This window comes from Megalops cyprinoides, chromosome 22 (genome assembly GCF_013368585.1).
Source record: "Megalops cyprinoides isolate fMegCyp1 chromosome 22, fMegCyp1.pri, whole genome shotgun sequence".
NCBI lineage: Eukaryota > Metazoa > Chordata > Actinopteri > Elopiformes > Megalopidae > Megalops > Megalops cyprinoides.
The window spans coordinates 5,097,304-5,118,674 of record NC_050604.1 but is presented as its reverse complement, the minus strand read 5'-3'; the positions used below and the strand labels follow the sequence as shown (position 1 = coordinate 5,118,674).

At 46.8% G+C, this 21,371-nt stretch overlaps 1 protein-coding gene across 1 annotated transcript; it reads left to right on the top strand.

Moving 5' to 3' along the window:
* The first annotated feature begins 488 nt into the window (after positions 1-488).
* On the top strand, positions 489-20,206 carry commd8 (COMM domain containing 8). The gene is made up of 5 exons (XM_036516988.1): positions 489-587; positions 10,565-10,720; positions 11,050-11,202; positions 16,325-16,480; positions 19,972-20,206. The coding sequence occupies exons 1-5, from the start codon at positions 543-545 to the stop codon at positions 19,990-19,992; spliced, it is 531 nt and encodes a 176-aa protein (XP_036372881.1). The 5' UTR covers positions 489-542; the 3' UTR covers positions 19,993-20,206.
* Positions 20,207-21,371: the final 1,165 nt, after the last annotated feature.

Genomic DNA, 21,371 nt, shown 5'->3' with positions numbered 1-21,371 from the left:
AAGAAAATGCTACTGCTACAAATAAATAAATAAATGGTGAAAGGGTTGCATACACATAACAATTACAATCAGATGCTCCGACAAACCCTAAGAAAGAAACATTGCATTTTGTTGGGTTGCATTTTAGTGGGAAATAAGCCGTTGAAAAAAAGACAGAACGTGTCGATGAAAGACCGTTTTCCGTTCAGCAAAAATCAAGTCTATGTTGCAGTGAAATTTTGTCTCGTTAAAATTAAGTTATAAGGGGATTTTCTATTGAAATCACTCAGCCAAACAAGCTAAACACAACCGAAGATTTTTATGGTAATAAGATACGGACGCTTACAGAACCGGAACTTCTGAGCAGAAGCTTTTCGCACCTCAATAAAGTTGAATTTTTACCGGAACTCTTTACTTAATATAAAGAATGAGTAGTCTCTCTTTCGTGCATTCATCTTCTTCATACGTCAAACGCATAATCACATGACTTTCCTGAGAGTCAGCTGACCTGTGCGAACTATGGTGCTGTTTCTGAATGGGAAAGGGACCGGTTGACTGGAATTATGATAAAATTACTCGAGAAACTGCCCCCAAACGAATGTGCAAAAGTAAGTACACGAATCCGTGATTTTAGAGTAAATGGAATACAAATAGAGATGGCTATATGGACATTTTTATATAAAGGAACACGCTAAAGGAACGTAATCTAACACCAAGTAGCTAACTAGCTAGCAGAACAGCTACGGATTAATTAACAAATGGTGTAAACCAATAGCAATATGCTAGCTCTTTCAATGTCTTCACCTGAACAGTGTACCCCAAAAAGTCAAGCAATTTTCCTGGCACTGTGGTATTATTTACATTTATTCATTTAGCAGACGCTTTTATCCAAAGCGACTTGCATAGGTTACAGTTCTTTACAATGTTATCCATTTATACAGCTGGATATTTACTGAGGCAATTGTGGGTTAAGTACCTTGCCCAAGGTACAGCAGAAGTGTCCCAGCAGGGAATCGAACCGGCAATCTTTCGGTTACGAGTCCTGCTCCTTAACCACTATGCTACACTGCGTGAGGTCTTGTCTATTCATCTGCCAAGACGATGGCGAAATGATGATAGTGTTGGATTTGTCAGGGTTATCATTGTATTTTATTGAAATGTTGCGTTCAGTCTCAATAAGAGATAAGTATTATTTAATACAGCACGACCACGCAGACTTAATATAACGCTAATCATTTCATAAATGCGGTTATGTAGCTTAATTTTGGTAGTTCCATATATCTCCTTCTTGATCAAGACACACGACAGTTACAGCATGTATTTCAATAACACATTATCTATGAATAATCAGTCAGGTAGGTGTCTAGTTTATACACACTCACGTGCAGACAGACACACACAGCACTTAATTAATTTGCTCTGGATGGAAATACTGACCTTCCCCCCACATTGGCCTGCAGAACAGGACGGCTTCGGTATAGCCATCTGCTTCGAATGCACCTCGTTGTTTTAGGCTTTACTAAAACAACACTTTAAATGGACTTGACCCCATGGGAGTAACTATGTTGACTGCGTCACACAGCCAGCTAATTGGAAGCTGTGGTGTTAATGAATCAGAACAGTTTGTACAGCCCATCCAGCTCCTCAGGTTTAGATTTAGCCGCTTACCCAACCTGTTCTCTCAGCCACACGCGCTACTGTATATGTGGTGCTCTCATGTTGTCTTAAACCTGACTGGTTCTGGTGCAGCATATCTATCTGGCTGTGTCACAATCGAGCCAGGTTGCATTCGCTGCATATTTGGCACAGTTCCATTTTCAGGCCAAATGTCAACTGGGGAAGATAAACTCAAAATGAGATATGTATATGTATACATATATACCAAGGGACCACGGCCTTAATCGATCTACCTACATGATCACAGACATCAGTGAGTTTTGAGCCCATCTGCTAATCTTTGTACTGTCTGGATGGGAGAATCTAATGATCTTTTTCCTCTGTTAGCCTATATCCTGACAATGTAAAGAGCTGCTCTAAGGATGAACATGCAGAACATCTTTAGTTCCCAGGGTCAGGGTGTATCCTCCACCCAGCTGCAGACATGTCCACACCCCTTACCTTGAGTGAAGTCTGCTGCATGCGCAGATCAGTCACACACACCAATTGTATGTTAAGGTGATGTAACTTGACATAGATCTTGTTTGTTTGACATTTTCTGTAGTATGAGGCAAGGAAAGGATTTCCCTGTAATCATTTAATCATTTCAAGCACTGTGTATACACCTACAGCAGATAGGTTACATTCTTATCTTACCCCTGTTTTTAAGCTTCATCCTTTATCAATGGTGTGTCACTGGTGTTCTACACATAAAGCCGTGTCCTGACAGCTCTTATGACAGAGACACTATGTAGCCTGTCTTGCTGCGATTGCTTTTTTAAATTGCTCTGGATATTAGCCTCCCCCAAATCAGCAGTGGCATGAGACATGAGAGCCTGGCGTTGCTATGGGGTTGCTGAATTATCTATAGCAGGTGCTTACTAATTTTGAAATAATAATAATAATAGGCATATTAAAGACAGTGGGATGTAGTTGGGTCATGGCTAACATATCTGTATAATTGAAAGGCATATATGATAGTTTAATAAGCTATACACACTGCCTGCAACAAGCTCCATCATATTCATTCAGTAGCCAAATCACAGAAAAGTCTGACAGAAAACCTGCCCTGTGGATTTACTGATACACACTGTTCAATTTTTCAGACACTGATAAGAACCATAAAAACTGCACCATTCACTGGGAAATAAAATCATAGAGTACTGACTACAGACAAGATTGGAATAATGCACACTGCCACGCCTTCAGATACAGTCATTGTCATGACAATATCAACATACGCAACCTAAATTAAGTTTTGTATGCTGGAAAAAAAAAAACGAATTATCCAAAAGACAACACACCAACGTCATCACCACTTTCCCCCAGAAATGCTAAAAGCACAAACGCAGACTAATGAACAGTGATGTTGACTCCCTGATAGCCCCACTCACACAGCGGACATTAATATGGTAATTTACACCAGCAAACAAAAGAGGATTGGTGTTCTCACCAGTGAACTGTTGTCTGCTGTGATTTCAGGCAAAGCAGTCAGGCACATCAACAATATCCAGTTCTTTGGTTCTTCTGGATCTGATCGCCAACACAGCCAGGTTGCTGGTTTGAGCATCCCCACTGCTGTTTTTGTTATCATGAAAGTGAATCAGTCCTTGTTGTCCACATATGTAGTTTTAGGGCACTAGCTAGGTACTCGCTGAAACAAATATAACTAGAATAATTCACAATTGATAAGCAGCCGGTTGAGTGACAGTTACACTCACAATGTATGCAGTAAGCAGCCTGTCGAATGACATAACGTACGGCAGAGGTCATCGACATTGGTCATCGTCACATATGTAAAAATGAAAAAATGTCATTTGTTTGCTTGAACAAAATATTTGTTGATTTTAATCTGATACGTTTATATTGTACTTAACATTTTGAAATATTCAATTTTATACCAAAACATTCCTGCAAGCCCCTGCCACAAATAAGCAAATAAAGTCACAAATGAGGTAAATTTACATACATTTCTGAAATAATGTACAGGATAGGGGGAAAATGGAAAAAAAAAAAAAGGATGACAGATGTTTAAAGGGCACCTACATAAAAAACAACAACAAAACAATCCTCTGAATTGCTTAATGGACATATTTTGACTGTAAATATGGGGCAAAGAAGACACTTGTTAGTAAATCATGCAGCACAGTCAAAACGCACAGAACGCAGCGACCCGGCCTTGTGCCTGCATCCTGGTGTGTGTGCACCTCAGTCTTTGTCAGTCGGCATATCTTGATGCGTTTTCAGTTGTTTTTGATGATTTTTGATTTTTGCTGTTCATTATGTGATGTTCATTATGCCGATGCCGATGCTGATATAGTGTAGATATATGCCGCGTAATTTAAAAATGGTCTCACTCCCCTCCGGAAGCAGAGAGAAGCTTAGCAGCACATAACTAGCATCCTCACAGGTTGAGAAACCTAGCTAGGGGTTGGCGAAACGCATTAGGCCCTCCGTTCAGGTCCCAAAGCACGAGCTCGGTGATCGTGGGCTGTCTTATTTCCCATCGCATTCTCTCCTTATGGAGCCGCGATATTTATTCTGAATGAGCAGAGACACAATAAAGTTACAGAAAACGTTATTCGTTGTCCAGTGTCATTGTGTAAGTGTACAAACACAAAAATTACACCCTCTGTTTGAGTCCCAAAGCAGGAACTAGGCGATCGCGGGTTGTCTTGTTTTATTTGTTTTATTTCCCATTGCCGTCTCTGCTTCCAGAGCCTTATCCGGAATCCGGTTTTGCTTAATCGTAACTGTTCATTAAATAGTCAAACTGATTTGAGGTTGTTGTCAGTCATTCGTAAACCTAGGTGTACATTATGTTTGCGTTTGTAACACAGGATGTTATTGAAATATGACTGGTAAGTTTCAGATTTGTCCGGTAAAATAAATTCTTTCCAGACACCAGACCAGAAAAATCCTAGGAAACGCTGCCTGTGACATCTCACATGTGGCTTTGACTTACAACTAAACATTTAGCCCACTTCGTAGAAAATACCGAGATATATATCGTGTATCGCAATTCAGCCTAAACATACCTAGATATGATTTTTGGTCCATATCGCCCAGCCCAAATATATATATATATATATATATATATATATATATATATATATATATACACACACACACACACACACACACACACACATTATATTATACATTATATATAGGCTTAAGGACAGGACATTACAGATGTGAATCTCAAACGAGGCTCTGTAAGTGCATGAGATACAACATGGGTGTCTAATTGGTTTCTACTGCAGTCAGTTCGTAAATTTATTTACATTTATCTAGAACTTTGCCTTTGTCATTGTTACTCTCTATGTTTTTTTTTGCGGTTTAATGCAAGCCATAGGTCTGAGTCACAGCATTCCAGTGTCTATGAGGCCGTACGATCATTAATCGCAAACTCAGTGGATCTGCAACTATTGCGTGTATGGAATTGTCTTTGAATGTGGTGAAAATGCATTCGCGTGGAAATTAATTAAAATACATCACTTACAATTGACATGCATCACTTACACTTATCAACGAGCCAGAACTCCTGCAGTAGTTTTTAAAAGCCTATTGATCATGTGAAGGAGTGTTCCTCTGCAACATTTGTGACCTCTAGTGGTTAGCAGATAAAATCTCAAGTGGGGTCTGCAGAACAGTGTTTGATTGGGAGTTGATTTAGAACAGTGTTTTTCAGCTTTTTTTCTACAAAAAAACAACAACACTGTCCATAAATGAAAGACCACTGTCTTCTCCATCCACCAGAATTGCACCCTATATTACTCATTATCATGGTTTTCTTAATGTTATTAAAATATTTTCACGGTTGGTTGACTGGCAGGGCTAGTGTGTCATGGCCGTTGATGAACACATTTGCATTGCTATTCTGAACCACTTCACCTGTGCCAGCAATTAGTCTGCGAGTGAAACACTGTCGAGCAGTTCACGGGACATTTATTAGTAGTAGTAGTAGTTCTGGATGAGCGCCAGAGTTGTGGTCCCATATACATGTATCAGTTAAAAACTCAATTACTGGCGTGTCCTTAGTTCCCCTGAGGGTCACTTGAACAAGTTAAACAGGTGGGGGTAAATGTGAATTGAACGTCCACGTCTCACGCTGTGACAGGTACTGGACTCTCATGCCGATACGGCCTATTGATCTGCGTGCATCCCTGCCTGGCGCGAGAAGCCCTGGCCGTTCGGAGAGTCACGTAGGATGAATGGGTTCAATTTGGGCAGCTTCCTAATGCGCACATCCCTGCGCGTGAGTGATTCGTGGCACAACCAAGGAATGCAACCATAATTAGAAACTCAAGAGAAACGTCTGACTGTCCAGCGAGTTATCGAAACGGACCAAACTCCCATGCCTTGAAACGTTTCAAATGAATGTTGACTGGTACTGACTGAAAGGTTTGTAATATCATTTTCAGTTATGTCAAGGTAAAAAATCGAGGCAAATGCTGAACGTAATGTATTCAGTATTCAAGACCGTGCTTATGCATTTTACCACAATTTCGCAACACCTAAAATAAATGCCTAGTGAGAGTGAATAAGCGTTGTTAATTCGGATTTTGCGAGTCATGCCAAATGCCACTCCTTAAAACAAGGAAGCTCTTTGCCTTCTGAAATATTCAAAGGCGAAACGTGCCGGGCTGTTCCAGTTTTGAATTAGATGAAAGGGACCGTGACAGATCGCGTGTGATTACAGTCTGTGTGGCGAGCTGGTTCGCGTCACTGCAGGGGAGTTATTTTGGCGGCTCATTTTGCGCGGAGTGACCCAGACGTGGCGTCTCGGGCTGGAGGACGGAGGGATGGCGTTGCCCCGTGACTCCCCTCTCGCCCGGAGCCCGCCTCCTCCCTTAGTGGGGTTCACATGAGCTTAATGAGAAATAGATTATACCTGGAGACTGTGACAGCAGTGCCCTGCGGACCGTGGCCACGAGCGCAGGTGGCACGGCTCCCGTATCGCAGGTGTTTGGCTGAGGTGTGTGACTCCGGGGCCAGAATGACAGGGCTACACCCGTTAACACTTTGCTGTCTGTCTGTTTCCATCTACCACACATGATAAGTCTGAATGCAAGTGGAAGGCATGGCATGGTGTAGCTTTTGCTACAAAGGTCGCTGCGCCATAGAATAGATGACACTGAAAATGACTGTCTTGCCTAATTTCACAGTGCATCGGGAGCCTAGCTCAGGAGAAGATAAGAACCGAGATATACTGGAAGGTTACACAGCTAAACTGAGCTGTCCAAAATGAATCTCCTTGAATACAAAACACAATTTCAAACTAATGTACTTCAACTCCTCTGTTTTTAGGTGACCAGGAAAGAGGTGGATACCTAAAACCAGGCCTTTAAAGTGTGCAGACATCTTTGAATGCTTTCATACAATGTGAAATAAATCTGTAAGAGCACAGTGTTCAGAACTACCAGCCAGCTGCAGCTGTCAGAATCACTATAACAATGTTGACATGCAGGCTCTGGACTATTCTACTCCTCATTAAGATTGAATGTCCCTGACATCTGACTGGTTGAAGGAGTATAGGAGGCTACAGACAGCCTTAGTGCCACAGCTGGTCTGCTTGAGATGTTGCTCAGAGCTCCATGGCTTCATTATAGCACTGAGAGGACTTGCAAGAAAGAACATGACAGGTTTTTTTATTATTGTTTAACCCAAGGGCTTTTTTGGATATTAAAGTAAAATTGGAAGAATACATCAATAGCAGCAGATTTGGTGAGATGCAGTCAGCACATGAATAAGTGTAGTTACATCTGTGCCAGTAGAGGGCGTAATAGGCCTTTGGAAACACAACATTTGGATAATGAAATGGATAATGGTAAGGAATAACGATTAAGGCATTTCTGTGTGTGTGTGTGTGTGTGTGTGTGTGTGTGTGTGTGTGTGTGTGTGTGTGAGAGAGAGAGAGAGAGAGAGAGAGAGAGAGAGAGAGAGAGAGAGAGAGAGAGAGAGAGAGAGAGAGAGAGAGAGAGTGAGTGAGTGTGGGGAGGGGACTTTAACATTTTAATAATTATATTTTCCTCTTCTGCAGACATGATCTGAGAAAGGCCAGCTGAGTCATACACAGTTCAAACTGAAACGTGTCTGAATGCATATTTGTAATGCAGACCATCGCCGAGGATTTATTTATTTATTTACTCATTTCTATTCATTTCTTTGTTTTTCATTTTATACAAATCTCAGTGCTGGCTAATAATGGCCAAATCCCAGTCTGGTAATTCAGTTTAGTCAAGGGGGTCGCGACCTTCTCGGCTGTTTCAGACGAAGCAACGGAAATGCAAGAGGCAGAGTTTTTCTGCTGGGTATTTTATCGGCCTCCGTTGTATTGAATTTCACTCCCAGTGTCCTACAGGACTGTTTCCATCTCTCTCATCCATCCTTTAAGCCCTGGTGGTCTGGTTGTTTTTTATCTTTTAGGTTTTTGACTTCTCTGAAAGTTGGGAAAGGGGTCTTGCGGGTTTCATTGCAATCTAGGAGGCCCCATTTAAAGTACACTGTGGCGGGCCTCGGCCAGAAAGGAGAACAAAGGCATCTCTGCGAATGGTTTTCAGTAATTCTGGGGGGACACTTGCTGTCATTGTGCCGGTGGGAAGAGTGAACAACCACACAGAAGAGGTTTGGGTTGAACGTCAATTAGGCCAATCACATTTCCATACCAGGGATTTGCCTAAGGTTTACATGCCAGAAAGGCTCTTTGGAAAACATTGCAAGGCCTGGATAATAACACATATCTCATATTGGGCTATGTAGCTATGCTGACAAAATACCTCTTCAGATGAAAACCAAGAACCAAAGAGAGCTGGACTGTGATGTTGACTCTGGGTCTGAGTTAGGAGTTGCACTCTAAGCAGATCTGGGCCCTGCTTTAGGAGAGTGATTCTGAGTCCAGTTTGGGCTGTTAATACCATAGGCCTGCTGTGAGTGTTTCTGTGTAGATTCTGGGGCCTGCTGTTAATACCACGGGCCTGCTTAGGGAGAGGGGTTCTGAGTAGATTTTGGCCCTGAAGCTTGATGTTGTGGGCAAGAGGTGATGAGCAGAGCATAGTGCTAGAAATGGGAAGAGATCTCACACCATCTCCACAGCAACCACAGCCCCTCCCCCAAACACACACACACACACACACCCAGACTTGCTCCAGTGAGAGTATCTCAGAGCCAGCTCCTAGCGCAGCTCCTTCCTCTCTACACCTGTCTGCTGTGACGTCGACGTGGCTCTCTGGGGGGGACGAGGGAGGGGTCTCGTCCAGATGCCAGCCCGGCCTCACACTGCCACCACTGCCGCCAGCTGTTATATTATCGCATCTAGACTCAGAAGAAAGGAACCCAACTCTTTTCTTCTGCTTTGAATGGGGGCACCAGGGTCTGCAATTCAGTTAGACCCCCGTGCCCTTTGAGTGGCACAGCTAACGCTTATCACTGCTCATCTGCAGGCACTTGTATCCAGAGAGACCCCCAAGCCTATGATGGGCACAGATAGAGCGCATGCTATAAGAGCAACACAAACAAATAAACTGCTCTAGAATAGCAAGTAACATGTGAGTGATGGAGAGGCAATAACAAAACAGTGCTAGGTGCAAGGATACAACAATAGCTATTGTTAGTGCATGTGTAGCGGATAAAATGATCGTAGGCAACTTTACTTTTGTGCCTCTAATATAGTTTTACTGGAGCAGCACTACTTTACAGCACACTAACGTCCATGTTGTATTTAGTGGTCAGGCTCTGGATATGTCCTGGTTCTGAGGAGGAAATGATGGAGTCGTGTGCTTTTTCAGTTGATGCCAAAAGAGAGTAATGGAGCTCTGACAGGCGCGGCTAGCTGGTTCCACCTCTAGGGGGCGTTCAGCCGTGTAGAGTGAGGGCAGTCGGGGGGACGTCGCTGAGCAAAGCAGCCCATGGGAGCGTGTGGTCTGATGGTGGACTGAAGACCGTGGTCTTGACCGCCTGCACAGGGGGGCTCGGGTCTGATTCTGGCTGCCATCGGAGGGCGCGGAAAGGAAACGAGAGTGGGGGGGCTTGGGCACACCTGAGGGTGTGGCTGAGCGCCACACAGGCAGTGGCATTACACGCAGGCTGACCTGATCTAGTGACACAGCAGGGATGCCAGCCAATAGGGAGTCACAGTGATGCAGATACGAGAGTACTGGGGCCAGGGCTGGCAGCTGGCCTGAGCAGAGGCGAAGGAGTGAGCAGATCTTAAGGTAGTATCAGGGTTTTACATTTTTACACTTTTGTCTTTTTAGATTTGTTAAGCAGTAGTTTTGGTCATTTCAGCAGCCATCAAGCTGATAAAAGTAATGTTTGGTTAAGCTGGTCATTCAAAGCTTAGGGCAAAGCAGACTGTTGTTAGACTGAATAAAGCCAGACATTTTTTTCAAGTGGTGGCCCGCTAACATCAGGAGACTCAGTTTGGGGGGAGAGTATTCATATATCTGTAGACACCATGTGTCTGCTAAGTATGGTATTCGGTATATGAGTACGTGTCCAGCAAGCCTGGACAAGTGGAACACAGAGACCTGGAACCCCTGGTGTTGTTAAAATAGGTTTAATACACACTTTTCAGTTGAGAATAAAAACATTAAACAAGCTATCACATCTTATGAGGAAGTCTGGAATAACTGAGTCATGTCCCTCTTTCTGTCTGTCTGACTGTATTCTTTTCTGTTTCCTTCTTTCTCCCTTTTCCTCCATGCTTTTTTCCCTCTCTCCCTCTCTGTCTGATTGTCTTTCTCATGCTTCGTCTATCTCTCCCTTTGTCTGTATTTCTCCCTTTCTGTCTCTCCCTTCCACTCCATACCCTTCTCTCTCCCCATCTGTCTTTCTCACCCCCCTTTACCACCCCCCCTCTCTTTCTGCACCCCTCCTTGTCTCACTCTCCCTCCCTGCCTTTCGCTCTCTCTCCCCCCTCTCCCAGTTTCTGCACAGGGTGGTGGATGGGGTGTGTGGGAGGAACCCTCCCAGAATGAAAGATTATGGGAACATGTGGAGTCTGACAGAGTGGCTGGAGCTGCTGGATGGTCTCTCCTCTTTCTTCCGCTTTGCAGTGGGGAAAAAATTATCAGATGAAGAGGTGAGGTTTCACTCGTGGACGGAATCACTTCCCACGTGTTTAGGTAACGTGAATCTGAGTGTGTGGTCTGGGATCTCTACAGTGAGTGACATTAAGGTAAGGTGTGCCTGTGTGTAGGTGCTGTAGCCCCTGCAGTGAGAGATGTTAAAGTAATGTGTGCCTGTGTGTAGGTGCTGTACTTCCTGCAGTGAGAGATGTTAAAGTAATGTGTGCCTGTGTGTAGGTACTGTAGTCCCTGCAGTGAGAGATGTTAAAGTAATGTGTGCCTGTGTGTAGGTACTGTAGTCCCTGCTGTAAGCGATATTAAGTTATTGTGTACCCGGCCGCAGGTGCTGGAGTCTCTCGGGGACCTGAACAGCGGGCACCGCGAGGTCATGCTGACGTGCCTGAAGGGTCGCAGGGACGAGATTCGTCACGCCCTGCTGGAGAGGACCAATGCTGTGTCCTCAGCGCAGCTCCAGGACTTCGACTGGCAGATCAAGGTAGTGCTCCCCTGGGATGTGGCACGTGACAGTCTGCAGACGCAAACGCTGAACACCAGAGATTCATTAAAGATCACTCCCGCTTGTGATAGCATTAGCCAGTCTCAGTGCTGTAAAGATTGCATTATCTTTGCAGACACTGTCATACAGAGCGACTTACATAGCTAACAGCTTTTACACCTAGGATATTTACTGAGGCAATTAGATTAAGTACCTTTCTTAAGGGTACAACAGCAGTGGTCTACCAGCTCAACAACATGGAATATAGTAACACAAGAAAAGTGAACGATATGTGCATGTGAACTTGTATGTGTCCTGGCTATCTACAGGTATCAGGTAGGGGTCGGTGAAATGTACACTTTTTCGAGTCCACAGTAAATTAGCACCATTGGTTTAATCAACATCAGGAAGTGGTTCTGTCACTTGCCTGGTGAGTCTGTGCTTCATGGTGAGTGTCAGTGTGTCAGTAATGATTAAATACAGCCCTTCCTGAGTTGGGTTGGGTTGAGACGCTGACGGGGACGGAGGATCCCAGAGTGGGAGAGCCACAGCGATGCTCGGCATTGTGGGATAGCAGCTCTGCAGTGGCGGCAATTTTCTTAAGAGCCACAGAGCGGGGGGAGGGGTGGCAGGCACCTTCGCTTGGACGACAAAGTCGCTTTGATGTGGTGTCCGAATGACAGTGATGGCTGAGGACAGGGAGCAGCTTCTGTCCCCGGAGCGGTGGCATACGGGCAGGGCGGGTGTGTCCTCTCGTCACCCTGGAGGAAGTGGCAGCAGGGAGGCAACAGCTTCTGTCTGCCTGAGGAGCCGAACCCAGCGCCGCACAGACCCTTGCTACACTCCTTTAAATGAGTGGCCAGTGTGTCAACCAGTGTGGGTATGGCTGCCGTGCATGAAAGTATCCGATTCTCACGCTGAGGAACTCCTGTGGCCTGGCAAGTTCAGCATCCAGTCCTCATTCTCTCCCCCACCCTGAGCCCCCGTCTGTGGGCTTGCATTCGTGGCTCCTTTCACTATGCACACAGACGAGTGGGAGTGCCCTATTGTCATCGTTGGCTCCATTTTTTGAACCATGCCATCTTTGCTAATTGCCGCCGCTGTTTCCAAGAGCGCGATGTGTGTCTTCCTGCTTGCTGCAGCTGCCGCTGGACCAGCACCGGGATCACCTCGAATGGTGCGGAGCAATTCGAAATGAGGGCCGATTTCCCCTGGATGCGTTCGAAAGCCACCCAGTGGAAAAGACATCCAGGTCTAGTAGCCACACAGACAGGCAGCCGAACGCTCATGAGCCAGGTTACAGAATGCATTGCAGACAGAGCCTATAATTCCTTACACTTCTACCAAATCTAATGTTTTATTCTGTTTCCAGTCTCCTAAAGACACAAACAGAAATTCCGTGCAGCACGGCAACAGCTCACAGCATCGTATCTCTCTCTCACGAACAAAAATCTGCTTCTGCAGTGTGTTTATTACTTTATTCTAGTGTTAATTCTCTCAAAGAGTACATACAAATGATTTGCCGCATAGCTGCTCCTCGGCGAACCAGCACGTCGAGTGTTTGGTGCCTAACATCAAATGCAGCGTTAGCACACGGGAGACTGGTTAACGAGGTCTTACACGTGCGCAGCTGCCAAAGTTTTATCCGCACCAGCTTCTGCATTCTTTCCGGAACCCTATCGTGCGCAAATTGGCCTCCCGTTTCTCGAGCGACTGCACCCGTGCTTATTAAAAAGGCTCGCTCAGGGATCCGACAGCAGTATTGAAAACATTCGTCCCTGAAAACTGCACCGCGGAGGGGAGGAGAGTCCCCGTTTTAGCTTAAATTGCCGCGGGGTGCATTCTGATTAGCGCGGCTTCGACAGATGCACTTCTGCTCCACGCTAAATGGGCCGACCTGCCGAGTAGCCGTTACTGTGCTGCTCGAGCAGCATGTGGTGCCAAGGGCTCGGTAAGGCAGCGAGCCGAACGCCGGGGTCGGCGCCGTGTACTCCTCGGCTGCTGGAGAGGGAGCCTCATTCTCGTCACCCTGATCCCTCCGTTGACCTCTGGTGCTGTAACAAAACCTCAGAAGGGGAAAAGTGATGAGTCATAGTTTATCAAGGTTGTCTGCTTTAGCTTAGACATACTGCACAGACCTGTTTCTAACAGACACCTTTGTATATGGCTTTTCAAGGCAGGTGGCAGTGGAAATAAATAGCCAGACGGTAAACAGTAAATAGACGGCAGATAGCCACGATGTGGGAGCGGGCCTGCTTTTTCACAGAACAACCAGACGGGAAACGGTAAACAGACAGTGAATTGCCGCTGTGTGGGAGTGGGCCTGTATTTTTACAAAACATTCAGACAGTAATGAGTGAACAAACAGCAAAGAGCCACTGGCAAAGCAGTGAATAGCCAAAAGGTGAAGCAGTGTAATTACGTGGCCCGGTCAAGTCCCCTCACCGTCCAATCCCCCCTTTTCTCAGAATGCTCCTGGCACGGCGAGCAGCGGGTTCGGCTCAGGTGGCTGCCAACCCCCCCCTGCCCCCCCCCGCCCGTCCACTGGCCAGCCAATCAGCCAGCGGGAGGGCCTTGGGTCATAGCAGGGTCGAGGCTTATCGCAGTGTTGGCCAGTCTCAAATCTGTATCATCCCGAACCCACCACCGTGCTCGTCACAGCAGTGCCGAGCAGCGGGCGTCAGGGCTTTTGGACAGCTGGTGGAAATTAAGCCCCCTTCTTTAGGGTTTCAGCAGCTCAAACAGCCAAGCCGCAGGCCTTAGTAAACGCTTAGAGCGTAAGCGTGGTGTCATTAAATCACACGTCGGCCACATTCAGATCAGCCCTGACGAAGCGGACACTGAGGGGACGCTGAGGCCGGTGTGCCGAGACGCGAAGGCACAGGTTGCACAGGGACGCTGTGCGCTCGCTGTGAGAGGAGACGCAGGCGGGCAGCGTGGGGGCGTGTATGCCACGCTCCTGTGGAGCTGTCGGAGACGGCGTTCCAGCAGCGTTCTTTTATCTGTGAGATCAGGGTGGATCGACCACAGAAGCACAACGGGGGACCGCGTATGCTAAACCCCTCTCTATAATGAATCTGCTTGGCATTCATGCCATTGTTCATTATAAACCAGCATTACTGCCAAACTTTCTTGACTATGTGAGGCATCGAGACATATGGAAGAATAATAAGTAAACTGTATATGCAGTTTGTGTGTGTGTGTGTGTGTGTGTGTGTGTGTGTGTGTGTGGAGTTTGGTGTGTGTGTGCTTGCGTTCAGTATGCGTGGGCGCTTGTGTGCCGTGTGTGTGTGTGTGCAGTGTTTGTGTGTGGAGTATGAAGTGCAGGCTCACCACAGTTTCATTAGGTGGTATTGACCCTCACGCCCGGGGGAGGGTCAGTGAGTTGTTTGCCTGCATCTCCACGACACGGAGGTCTTTTGAGGACAGGCCATGTGCTGTGGAGCAACCTGAAATCAAATTTCCTTCTCACTAAAGTGGCTGCCGTAATCCTGGACCGCATCCAATAGCAAATAATTGTCTTTCTGCATCAGCAGCAACACCAAGATGGCATTCTTACTTTCCTCACATTTAGAAAAGAGTTCTGTTCACTTCGCATTCGTAAAAAGGAGACCCAGAGCCCAGAAGGCAGGAGTGGTGTGTCCCACAGTCCCAAAGCAGACGCTGTGTGTTTAATTACAGGAACGTGGCAAGGAGATCTTGTATATCTGTCACATCAACGTATTGATTCTCAGAGAATTCACTGAAACAGGACGTATAAACAAGGCCAATTGGCAAAGTTTCAAGAAGTGGGCGATTTGATTTTTTCCCTCAGTGGCTTGACTCCTCCTTCTGAAATGAGTTGCCTAGAGTGATGCTTGTCCATTCACTTGCTGGCATCCCAAACAGTGATGTTTTAGATTCTGAATGATTGTCTTGAAATGAATCTCTTTTCTTAATCACATTACATTACATTACATTACGCTCTTATCCGGAGCGACTTCCAGCACAATAGAACAGAAGTGTATTCATTCAAGTTGAATGGGCAATAGTGTCATACCAGGCTGGCAACACTCCCAGGCCAGTGAGTGTGAGCATGACACTATTCAAACCCTACCCTAAGTTAACTTGTTCAACCTGACTAGACAAGGGAAGCCAAGTATACTACCATACATATTTCACTATATCACAGAACCCAAAACACTTTGCAATACCACACATAAAATAAACAGCACATTCTGACAACAACACAGATGTGTTGTTGCATAGGAAAACCACATCTCATATTCCCCAACGCGGAGCCATTCTTCTCACTACCACCACCCATACGCTGTGCCAGGAAGGGGGTTCTCTTCAGAAAGCTGTTCTTTCAGCAGCGGCCCCAGAGTGTTAAACTAAATGGCATAACCTGGCACATTTCAATCCATTGCACCATTGTGGCATGCTTTTACATTTCAGAAAACCACAATGAGGCTCGTAAAGAGTCTGAGTGGTTTGTATTGACTTTCACTTGCATCGAACACCCTAATAAAATTGTTGCTGTTTCCTCTTGTTGGCTAGGTAAATCTTGAGGTAAATCTTAATAAGGTGATGTAATAATGTTGTAGAGCTCAGGCCCATCTCTCGGCATGGGCGGGCTGCCCTTTGCAACTGGAGAATTGCAAATCACTATCGGGGGGGGAAATGTTATTTTTTTGTGTACGTATAGCTCCCTGATCAGTCCAAGGCCAAGTCCAAGTCCATGTATTACGAAGAAAAGCTCCTTCTGAATGCTTCAGTCTGCCATTAGCATGCAGTGGCAATTTCAGTGTTTGGAAATTTGAAATTTTTCCCTGTTAGAAAGATTTGGAGGTCTTATCACTCATTTTGTTTGTTTCGGTTCAGTGCTTAGTTGTCCGGTTGACTTCCAGTGGGTACAGATTTTAATGCACATCTGATGAAACATCTAAGATCTTGGATCAACATGTTACAGCATAGCAAATGTAAACTTCTCCTTGAAGGAGCTCATCAAATAGGTGCCAGATCAGTTCCACTGAGTTTTGCAAACACCTGCTATATACATTGTACCAAGTCTAAGGATATGGTGGAAGGTAGAAGGGAATATATCAATATATCCTAACTGTCTTGCTCTGACCTGTTGCAGTTGGCCCTGTCCAGCGACAAGATCTCCTCCCTCCAGATGGCGCTGTTGAACCTCAATCTGGATGTGAAGCAGGATGGTGTGGTGAAGCCCGTGTCCATCGAGCTCAACCGAGAGGAGCTGCAGACCCTCATCAGCTCTTTAGAGGCAGCCAATAAGGTACTGTGTCACTGATGGCCAATCGGGGACAGCGTCAATAACGGCCAAGGGGTTCTGTTTCAGTCGTAGCCAGTATGGTCCTGTGTGATTCACCTGTCACTACTGGCCAATAAAGCTCTGTGTCATTAAAGCTCAATAAGGCACTGTGCCACTAAAAGCCAATAAGGTAATGTTTCAGTCGCAGTCAGTGTGGTACTGTGTTACTCATACACAACGATTAACTGCATCATTTACAGCCAGTTGTTGACAGCAGTACGAATAGCCAGTTGACGTTATTGCATCATTCACGGCCAGTGGTCTAGAGTGTTGTCTGACACCCGAACCCTAACTTAAGAGTACAGAGGGCCAGCGAGAGGGGTGTGCTTATTTGTCTGATTCTTTTAAGGACATCCTTAGTTACCCTTTAGGTGTTCCCTGTTTTCATGGAGCAAGGCATTTTTGGTTGCAGAGTGAAACGCGAGATGTATGCAACTGCCTGTCTGAACAGCACGAGTCTTTAACAGCTTTCCTTAGGGCCCAGGAGCTCGGTTCTATCCCCCAGACACTCATGATCGCACTCTTAACATGCTGTGTGCTGTAAGTCGAATGCATAATTCAGGATCTCAATAAAGCAGTGGGAGATGTATGGAGGCTATTATAGCGTAGAAAAGATCGATACACTAAACTGATTCCTTTAAATTGCCAATGCGGAAAGCCGTGGAAATGGAGAGCTGTAATTATGGTCCTTCTGTATGACCATGTGGATGGGGAACGCTGCGGTCCTTCTGTTTGACCGTGTGGATGGGGAAAACTGTGGTCCTTCTGCATGACCGTGTGGATGGGGAACACTGTGGTCCTTCTGCATGACCGTGTGGATGGGGAACGCTGCGGTCCTTCTGTTTGACCGTGTGGATGGGGAAAACTGTGGTCCTTCTGCATGACCGTGTGGATGGGGAACACTGTGGTCCTTCTGCATGACCGTGTGGATGGGGAACGCTGCGGTCCTTCTGTTTGACCGTGTGGATGGGGAAAAATGTGGTCCTTCGGCATGACCGTGTGGATGGGGAACACGGTGGTCCTTCTGTATGACCATGTGGATGGGGAACACTGTGGTCCTTCTGTTTGACCGTGTGGATGGGGAACGCTGCGGTCCTTCTGTTTGACCGTGTGGATGGGGAAAACTGTGGTCCTTCTGTTTGACCGTGTGGATGGGGAAAACTGCGGTCCTTCTGTTTGACCGTGTGGATGGGGAAAACTGCGGTCCTTCTGTTTGACCGTGTGGATGGGGAAAATTGTGTTCCTTCTGTTTGACCATGTGGATGGGGAACGCTGCGGCCCTTCTGTTTGACCGTGTGGATGGAGAACGCTGCGGTCCTTCTGTTTGACCGTGTGGATGGGGAACACTGCGGCCCTTCTGTTTGACCGTGTGGATGGGGAAACCTGCGGTCCTTCTGTTTGACCGTGTGGATGGGGAACACTGCGGCCCTTCTGTTTGACCGTGTGGATGGGGAACACTGCGGCCCTTCTGTTTGACCGTGTGGATGGGGAATGCTGTGGTCCTTCTGTTTGACCGTGTGGATGGGGAACACTGCGGCCCTTCTGTTTGACCGTGTGGATGGGGAATGCTGTGGTCCTTCTGTATGACCGTGTGGATGGGGAAACCTGCGGTCCTTCTGTTTGACCGTGTGGATGGGGAAAACTGTGATCTTTCTGTTTATCCATGTTGATGGACCCCAGAAAACAGGGGTGCTTCTCTGTGGCTGTATTACAGGGGAAAACAGCAGCCTTTCTTTGTGTTTCTGAGTGAATGAGTGCAACCACCCCTTCAGCAGTTCTCTGAAGGTCCTGCTTTCTCTCTGCTGGAGCCGAGGTCTGAGCTGGGGGTCAGCGGAACGTGGAGAGAGTTCTGGACGTGCATGCGCACGGATGCGAGCGTGCGTGTTTGCGTGCGTGTTTGAGGGAGCGCTCCCTCTCGGTGCTTGGAGATTGTCCGGCGTTGATAGCGGCAGGGGTCGGGGCAGAGCTGGCACACTCCTACAGCGCTCCCCAAACGAGGAGGAGGGCCATTGGACGCCATCTGCACAGGGCGGGACTGGCCTCCCTAAACGCTCCCTAAACTGCCTGCTTCCAGGCCGTTCCCTGCTCTGATTCATGGGGTACGCCTCCCTGAAGCTACAGCGAGCGGCCCGCTAACTGCAGTAAGTGATGGCCCTGTTTAATGGATCCCATTTAAGCATGGTGGGATTAATGGCAGCGCAGGCACGCGGTGTGGGTTCCTGAGATGGTGAGAAAGGAAAAGGCGCTGTGTTTCAGGCGGCCGTGCTGACAGCTCCGGCTCTGTTTGAATGTGTTTGTGTTCGGGAAGGATCACCCCTGTGATCCGGTGAGGCTGAACTCGCCGGTGTGTGTGTGTGTGTGTGTCTTTGTGTTTTGTACGTGTGTGTGTGCATGTGCACGTATGTTTACGTGTCGGTGACACAGTATGGGTGGGTTTGTCTGTGTGTGGATGTGCCTGTCCCTCTCGATGTGTGTGTCTCCACAGCCCTTGAAAAGATCAGCCCTCAGAGCCATTGAAGAAAATGCACTGTTGAATCATTCATAAAGCCATTAAATGAGATTTGGACAGCGGCGTGATGATGTCATTGTTTGTCAGGGATTGTTTGATGTTCTTATTGAGCAGATGGTGGCCAGATATTCTGACAGCTCCAACCTGTCTCTTCATCTCTGTCTCGTTCTGCTCTCGTCCACCAGAGAGCACTGTCCCCATCTCTCTCCTCCTCTCTGTCCATTTCTCAATTTATCTTTCTCTAACTCACTCTGTCCCTCTCCCTCTCTCCCTCCCTCTCTCTGTCTTTGTTTTTTTTTTTTTTTTTTACTCCCAGCAGCCCCTGCTGTAGCTCCTTTTGTTCACAGCAGCAGATTACTGCCTGTGTGAAATTCACAGGTTCGCTGTCATTGTGATGAGATAATAAGGATGAAACGCCCCGTCCCCGGCTGCGTTCCCGACTGATCTGGAGTCAGCGGCAGCATGCCCGCCTGGAGACAGAGACGCTGGCACCGCTCAGTCCCGTTTCCATGGCGTCTCAGCCTGCTGGGGCGCAACGTCGGAAGCCGCGCTGGCCGCAGAGCCGCCGTTAGCGCTGACTGCCACTAGGGGGAGCCGCTGCCCGCCAAACACGCAGCTGCCAACCCACAGCTAAAATAAATACCGCTCACCCCCTGCAGCCCGATCAGTCATCATTATGTTTGGAGGTTCGCGTGGCGTCCGACTCCAGCGAAGCCACTTAAGCCCCGCCCTTCAACAGAATGGCCTTTGTGTCACGGTCTGTTTGCCATCTTTATCACTTAGCAGCTGACAGGCGTGTCTGGCATTGCTCAGTGTAGTGCGGGCCTATGAACTGAGGCTTCAGAGGGAACAGGGTAGCGCTAGCCTTATCTCGCTGGCTTCATATCCGGCCCACTCCTCATCTCCTTTAACTATGTTCTGTTCTCCCCTTTTCCCTCCCTGGCAGGTCGTGCTTCAGCTGAAGTGAAGGAAGGTTGGAGGTTAGCAGGGGCTACAGTATGTCCATAAGCGAGAGAGAGAGAGAGAGAGAGAGGAGGGAAGACTTGGAGAGGTGGGGAGTGATGTCATCACCGGGGGACACCGAGAAGCTGGGCACTGCTGGGAAAGCTGTCCAAGGAAATGTGTTTGTGTAATAGAAACTGTCATCGTCTCATCTGGCAGGTGCCAAGAAGAAACTAATGCTTTTTTTTTCTATTTCTATTTTTTTTTTGTTTTTGTTTTTGTTTTGTTTAGTTTTCTTTGTACTCTTGAGAAAATAAACTGCAGTCACATTTACTTGACCTGTCAAGTTGTCTTTTATGTATGTGTGTATGAGTGTGCAGATGTATGTGTGTGCGTGCATGTTTGAGTTATGAGTTAGCAGAACAGTCCTCTCCTGCTTTCTTTGTGTGTGTGTGTGTATGTGTATGTGTATGTGTGTGTGTATGTGTGTGTGTGTGTGTGTGTGTGTGTGTGTGTGCGCGTGCGCGTGCGCGTGCGCGTGCGTGCGTGCGTGTGTGTGTGTGTATATGCCTGAGTTATGACTCAGCAGATCAGTACTCTGCCTTTGTGTTCCTAGCTCGTAGAATGCACTGGCTCACTGCCTCTGTGCCTGCAGTGATCAATGGAGACCACACAGCTCCCCCAGCAGCAGTGGCCTGCTTCATGTGTGAAGTGCATCTGAGCTATTTCTCTGGAAGAATATTACTAGTTCATCCTTGTTTCGCTATTTCACGTGCATACAGCATCCTGTAAGTCGAATCTCAGGAAGCCCAACGTCTTAAACCCTTTCTCTTGTGTTGTGGGTAGACTAGCGTTCAGTGGCTAACAGGAAAACAGAGTATAGGTCCGTGAGAAAAGACAGCTATTATTCTATTGTGTCCACTGATTGCCTGCAGAACTATTCCTGCCGTTTGTGAACGAATCACAGCAGACAGTTTTCAAAATTAAAAAAAAAATGACCCTGTCATTTTCCTGGGCTGCGTCCTGAATATTTAAATGAGTCTCCAACACCATCGTAATCATCATTTCAGCCCCACGCATCTCCTTTCATGTAGACCAGGCCACCAGTGCTCACAGGCCTTGTTGCAACTAGGAAACAATGTTGACGCACTGAGGCAGTTGTCCGTTTTGACATATCTGCAAATCCCAGGCAAAACTGCATCGCAAACAAAGGGGATCAGTCCAGACACCGTCTTGCAGCTGTTCAACTCATTTCCTGGTGGATTCAGGTGAGGCAAGTCATTTGGCTCTTTGTGTAGCTTTACCTTTCGTGTAACTTCACTCATCCATACATAATCTTATTACATAGTGTAGCTATGTAGCTGCCTCATCCATGAGTAAGAAATGGGGGATACTTTGTCTTTA

Coding starts and splice junctions, on each gene's coding strand:
- commd8 (XM_036516988.1), top strand. CDS start 543: ATGATAAAATTACTCGAGAAACTGCCCCCAAACGAATGTGCAAAA. Junction 588..10,564: donor CCCCAAACGAATGTGCAAAA/GTAAGTACACGA, acceptor CCCCTCTCCCAG/TTTCTGCACAGGGTGGTGGA. Junction 10,721..11,049: donor AAAAATTATCAGATGAAGAG/GTGAGGTTTCAC, acceptor ACCCGGCCGCAG/GTGCTGGAGTCTCTCGGGGA.